At 32.8% G+C, this 6373-nt stretch overlaps 1 protein-coding gene across 1 annotated transcript; it reads left to right on the top strand.

Moving 5' to 3' along the window:
- The first annotated feature begins 2400 nt into the window (after positions 1-2400).
- LOC102579155 (uncharacterized) lies at positions 2401-6373 on the top strand. Its single transcript, XM_006359433.2, has 5 exons — positions 2401-2524; positions 2628-2704; positions 4807-4850; positions 5238-5538; positions 5862-6373. The coding sequence occupies exons 2-5, from the start codon at positions 2653-2655 to the stop codon at positions 6173-6175; spliced, it is 711 nt and encodes a 236-aa protein (XP_006359495.1). The 5' UTR covers positions 2401-2524; positions 2628-2652; the 3' UTR covers positions 6176-6373.

The following is a 6373-nucleotide window of genomic DNA, read 5'->3' as shown; positions in this document are numbered from 1 at the left end:
CCAATTTAGCTTTAAAAGCCAATGAATCCATCCCCCCTCCCCCCCAACAAAAATAAAATAAAATAAAATAATAATATTAATAATAATAAATAAAATAACAATAATAATAAAGAATTACAATAATTAAGGAACCAGATTCAAGATTGAAGATTCAATGATGCAACTTGTCAGAATTTTTTTAATCTTTTTTTTTGTTTTCTCATTTCATATTATTTAGGAAATTATTTAATAACTCGAATTTTTTATTTTTCTATATTTTTTTATGATTAAGATGATTGGTTGAATTTCATAAAAATTTATTGATAGATTTTGTTTATAAAATAAAATCAACTTTGATTCTGTTTTTATTCACATTACTTTTGTTTTTATTGAAATAAGATTCTCCTATCAATAACAATTCCTCAATATTTTATTTTAATTATTTGGTATTCAGAATCTAATCTTGATCCAATCCGATTAATTTATAGTGTTGCATACGGATTGTATAAAGGGGAGACATTTCTTAGTAGGAATTTATTTATACTTGAATTTAAAATCTTTAATTAAAAATAAATAAATTTTAGCTAAAATAAAAATAAAATAAATTTATCCAATTATTTGAATAAAGATCCCGAATTACAAAAGCTTTGCAGATATGCAATTCAAAATCAAAACAAAGTACATTCACAATTGATCTAATGTATATTGGGCATTAGAATTTATTGAAGAGAACCAAAAAAAGAGCAAGTTACATATTTGGCAGTCGATTAAAATAATTATATTCGCTAGTTGAATATATAAAAATATATACTGTTTTATAATAAAAGATGTATATTTTATGCATCTTATACAATAATATATAAGAAATATATTGTTTTTAATTATTATTTTGGTGAGTAGTGATACATAGCAAGTTTTTCAAAGCAGTGACAAATATTCAGACTTTATTTAAGTTACTTAGCTATAGTTTCATTAATTATTGAAATGTAGCTATGTTTTGGATTTTGTAGCGAATATACAATACACACACGCTGATACAATATGTGTTGATACAACTCTTTTACGTTATTTCAGTTGATACAATTGATACCTGTCAATTGAATACAACTCTTAAAATGATACAATTGATATCCATCTAATAAAATAATCATAACTATGTTTCGTAAATACGCAAAAAACTATAACCATGTTTTGTAATTAGGCTCTAAACTATAGCTATTTATAAAATTTTCTCAAAAAAATAAATAAATGGAAGCCCACTTTCCCAAAATGAATGGGCTTCGTGTGGCGTTGTATAAAGCCCAAAACGAAGCATTAAGACACTGGGTTTGGTCGGCCCAATTCAATTATCTGTTAGACGAAACAAGAGATGTTGGCCCAATCATCAAAACAAACTTTTCCAATATATTTAAGAAAAATTACCTAAATACACATCTTATTTTATCATAATCTCTAAAATTCTCTACCATTTAAAAGAATTTCAAAAATCCCCTCTCGGATACATCACTCCCCTCTAGCTGATACATCCATATCCCTTCTCAGATACATTCCTCTCATGTGTATATCCGAATGTCTTATCCCCTCTATGATACATCCCTCCATCTCAGATACATCCCTCTCCTATGTATCTAGATGTGCTATCCCCTCTCTGATACATCCATATCCCCTATATGATACATCCCTCCCCTCTCGAATTCATCCCTTTCCTATATATTCAGATGTCTGCTGAAAGTCCAGTGATGTATTTGATATTCATAAATTTGAAGGGATTTTTGTAATTTGTAATGCAATTAGCTCTTAATATTATGTAATTTATGTAAATTATACTAATATTTACATTACCCAAAGTTTCAATGTCGCTCAAATTGTTCCAAATCACCTAACACAATGTCTCTATCCCATCAAAAGTTTATGAGAGTATGCTTGCCATCTTTATCTAATGTGCGTCTCTCCTACCAACATCTTGCCTTCTACATTTACCCTTCACTTGATCTATGCTTTTATTCCATAGTTCAACATACTAACGTTTGAAAGCTATCGCCTTTACCATCATAAACATTAACTTAGCCTCATTTTTCTTCGCCATATTCTTTAACACTATATATTTTTTTTTAAAAAGTCCAAAATGTAAAAATGCTCTTTATTTTATTCTTTTTACAAAAAAACATAAAAATGAGAGGTAAAAAAAGAAGTCATCCGGAATGACTTAATTGGTTTGGAGCGTGGTCATCCACACAGATGACCACAAATCCATCACCTTTCAATACTTTCTAAGTCGAGCCTATCAAAAAGTTGTGACAGAGGTTATAATAACAACGGATTATCTTGATATTTTTTAAAAAAAAAAGTAAAAAAAGATAAAAGTAAGGAAAACTTAACAGCCGTTTCTTTAGACACGTTTCATTTTTTATTTTATTTTTCATCATAAAAAAAAAAGTTAGTGCAGAAACACAAAGTGGTGACACATTTTCTAATTTTCTCTGAAAATTTTCTTGATCGTACCACTAATCCCAATCTTCAAGGACATTCGCAACCCCAAAACCCCGTAAATTTTGTTGGTTTTTTTTATTTTTCACCATTGATTTTATTTTTCCATAAAAAATTGCTAATTTTTTTTTTTTTTTTGTGTACATTTTTCTTTGTGACAGATTTTTTTGTTGTATAAAGTTGGTTATGGGAAAGAGAAAGAGAAGAGCTGACCTCAACAAGACTCCTCCTCCTGCAGGTATTATATGGGGTTCATGATTTTAATTTTATGATTTTTTTTTTAAAAAAAAATTGGGTTTTTTTTTGGCATTTGATTGTTTATGACCTTTACATGTTGTTTGTTATCAAGAAATAATTTTTTTGATCTTATAAGAGAGGGGATGCATAAGTAGTTAGAATTCATTAATTGAGAAATGGGATGTTAGTGGTTATCATTTTGTTGTAGTTTTTGTGTATGTTGCTTTGACTCTTTAAAAATGTTAACGGGTGTGTGTCAGATACTTTAAAAGTAGTGCATTTTGGAGAATCGGACATGGTGTGGCAAAAAAGATAGTTTTTTGTTGATTTGACTCTTCAAAAATGTTGGCGGCTGTGTGTTGGATACTTTAAAAATAGTGCATTTTGGAGAATCAAACACCGGTGTGGCAATAAAGATAGGTTTGTTGCTTTTTGCTTCTTTTTTGGGGGGTGGGGGTGCTAGAAGTGTTTGGGGAATGTTGTGCACCAAAGTTTGATGGTAGATGGTTTGGTGGCAAATGGAGATTTATTTTTGTTTTTGTTAGAAAAAAGATTATTGCTTTTCTTTTATTTTTGCAAATTTTATAACCATATTGCTACTAGACAGAGGCGGAGCCAGAATTTTTAGTTTATAGGTTTTGAATTCTAAAAAAGGGGTTGTGGATAATTTATTTGTACATATTGTGAGTGAATTTCTTAACACAAATAAAAGGTTTTGACCCGAACCCGTAGCTTTGTCTCTAGCTCAGTCCTGCTTATGGAAAATATCTTGGTTCAGTCTTATGAATGACCTTTTTTGTTGAAGGTTTAAATTTGATCAAACTTCAGTGTCCCGAGTTTGGTGGATGGAATGTTAGTAGAAGGTTCTGTTTCGGAAAGTTCGAGTAGTTGGTTTGTGATGATTTTTAATAACGGTGGTGTTCCAGGCTCTTGATGATTATATTGGATCGAGCGTGTGAAAGTTGATAAACATTGTTGAGAGATACGATTTAAATGTAAAGTTATTTAGGAAAAAAGATGTCAAAAGTACGTTCTTTAAAGCCCAAAAGACGTCTGATCCTTGGAAGTTATTGCTATTTCAGAATTACTCACTGCTAAGATTTATTGGTTGCCTGCATTGTGTTGTATGGTCATGACCTTTTGGTGCCAAATTAATGTAGATCACAAAATTATTTTCTTCTTTGATCGTTATTTAAGGTTATACGTAGCCATGTTTGACATCCTCTTTTGTTTCTGTTGAAAATCGAGATACTTTATACTGCTTTATGATAATATGTATTTTTGTTCATTTCTATATTTGTTTTTCTAACAATTGTGTCCTAATTAGAAATCCAGCAATTAGGAAAGCCTCTTTACTTCATCGCGCTTATCATCCTCATGTCCGGATCAACTTGTGTACACCATGACTCGTATATCGAGTAGTTTGCTACAGTCTACAAGCACAGGTCGAGTAAATCTGTGTTTCAAAGCTAAAGTAGATGGGCTCACACTGAGTGTTGTAGCAGGGTTTTGAACCCGGGATCTCAAATTTGGAAATTGCTATGCCTTAAACCATTAGATCATCTATTTAGGAACTCCTATATAAGGAGCTCTCTATGTATTATTCACAACTCAATTCAGTAAAGTATTTCACCCTTCTTTTGTCTTTTCACAATTTCTAACTGTCAATGGTTCACAATTTCACAACTTTGATGTTTTACGGGTATCATGCATATAGCTTCTTCTGTACCTTTCCCCGAAAAACTTCTGTTCTTTGGTGATTTGGTCTTTAGCTTGTCATATTACATGCATTCAAGTCTAAAGTTGCCTTCTTACTTGCTCTTCGATTTGTAGCGGATTTAACTAATAGTAGCTTATTGACATTACAATGGGGGTGCTTCTTTTCGCAAGATAATAGCATGGCATAAAAATTATCAGGGTGATTTTTGTTCTCTCTGTGTTGTATTGTTCCCTTTATTCTTCGATAGAAGCTAAGAACAACTAAGTGAATCTTGTATGGCTCAACCCCCTTCCCTCCTGAAAAACGAACTCAGTTTTCTTTGTGCTAATTTTCTTGGAGAAAAGACAAATGAATCATGATTCCAATTTACAAAATTATTGCAGACCTGATGCCACCCTCACCCGGAATGGATGCATTGTCGAAACAGGTTCTCTTTGCTTTTTAATCTCATAATGGAATTCAATAACTTTCTCAGTTTTCCTTTATTGATTAATACATACCTCCTTGTGCTTTGTCTTTGTTTCATTCTTTGGAATGCATTAACCACGAAGAGGAGGTAAATGCTATTTTTCTTTAACAGCTGATACCCGTACATTATAGAGGTTCTTGACGTAGGATTAGAAAGTTTGCTTGTTTTTGAGGTTTTGAAGTTCCATCCTGAATAATTCTAAAGTGAAATCTTCATGCACCACTAGATTGGAAGGTGATATAATGTTGTAGATACTTCAAGCGTAAATGAGCTTGAAGTACTACACTATTTGAGTGTTTTGTGCTTGTCTTCTTTGTAAGAGATCTCATTTTGCATTATGAGCAGAAGTTCTCTCATCAAGTCGACAGCAGTGGAATAAAGTCTTTTTTAACCATTGCGGGGGATATCATGGATGGTCCTGTGAAGGTAACACAAGGCCAACAATCATCTATTGTTCACCGTCGAAATATTGACCTTCTAAAGTCTCTGAGGCATCCGCGTCACTATGGCCGTCATTATTCTCGACGAAGGTCTGCTAGTAATGCTGAGGCATCAGCTTCCCATGGTGGTTATACACCTTCTTATGATGAGAAGTGGTCTTTAAAGATGGCAAGCAAATGCTCTACAGATTCTGGACATGACACAGGTGCACCCTATGTCCTTTACTTAAACCTCATACGTAATCACCTGAAAATCCCTTGGCGCTTGGTATGAACTTCTTCTTATAACTGAAACTTCATATAAAACTAAGTAGTTTCACATGGACCTTTGTGCCTCGGAAGCCAAGTCGTTCTCATGATATAAGACAAAACAGTAATTTTGATAGTAGCTCAGTGTTACATCACAGTGAGGATTTCTCTTTTCCTTTTTGTATTTGTCTAGCACGATTCTCGTGTTTCTGTTGAATCTACTTGAAAAACTAGAGCTTGAAACATGTCTCACTTCATTTTCTTTGCATTCTCTGGTCAGATAATAGGCAAAAAACAGTTCACAGAACAGAAGGTGTTCCGTCTAGTTCATTGGCAACGAGGGTGATGTCATCCGATGCAGGGAAACTCTTTTGTGTATTATGCAACAAGTTTTTGAAGAAGGAACCCTACATTGTCCTTGAAAACAGTTTGCCTATAGGCGAGACGTCTATAGTGGCAGTCTTAGCTTGTGGTCATCTTTACCATGCTGATTGTTTGGAACAGAGAACGAACCGTGAAGATAGACAGGATCCGCCCTGTCCAATTTGTCTCGGCTTGGTTTCTCACGTCGATGCATCAGTAGAACTGGATTGAGTCGTAGGTCAGCTTCTTTACCTGGATACTGATCATCTTTTTGGAGATTAGAATCATCTAGGGAGATACAATCTTGTACATGATTTTGAATGTTTTTTTTTGTATCTTCAAATATTGTATAGTAAGAAGTTGAAAAATGATAAATGGGAATCATGTATGGTAACTTTTTAAATGTTGTATGATACTGTGGTTAGTTCA

This window comes from Solanum tuberosum, unplaced genomic scaffold, assembly GCF_000226075.1.
Source record: "Solanum tuberosum cultivar DM 1-3 516 R44 unplaced genomic scaffold, SolTub_3.0 scf00300, whole genome shotgun sequence".
Classification (NCBI taxonomy): Eukaryota; Viridiplantae; Streptophyta; class Magnoliopsida; order Solanales; family Solanaceae; genus Solanum; species Solanum tuberosum.
Note: the sequence above shows the minus strand (reverse complement) of the source record. Positions and strands in the feature narration are given on the sequence as shown.

Bases quoted from the DNA above. Each gene is read 5' to 3' on its own strand.
- LOC102579155 (XM_006359433.2), top strand. From the start codon at position 2,653: ATGGGAAAGAGAAAGAGAAGAGCTGACCTCAACAAGACTCCTCCTCCT. The intron at 2,705-4,806 runs GTATTATATGGG...AAATTATTGCAG, and splicing joins CAAGACTCCTCCTCCTGCAG to ACCTGATGCCACCCTCACCC. The intron at 5,539-5,861 runs GTGCACCCTATG...TTCTCTGGTCAG, and splicing joins AGATTCTGGACATGACACAG to ATAATAGGCAAAAAACAGTT.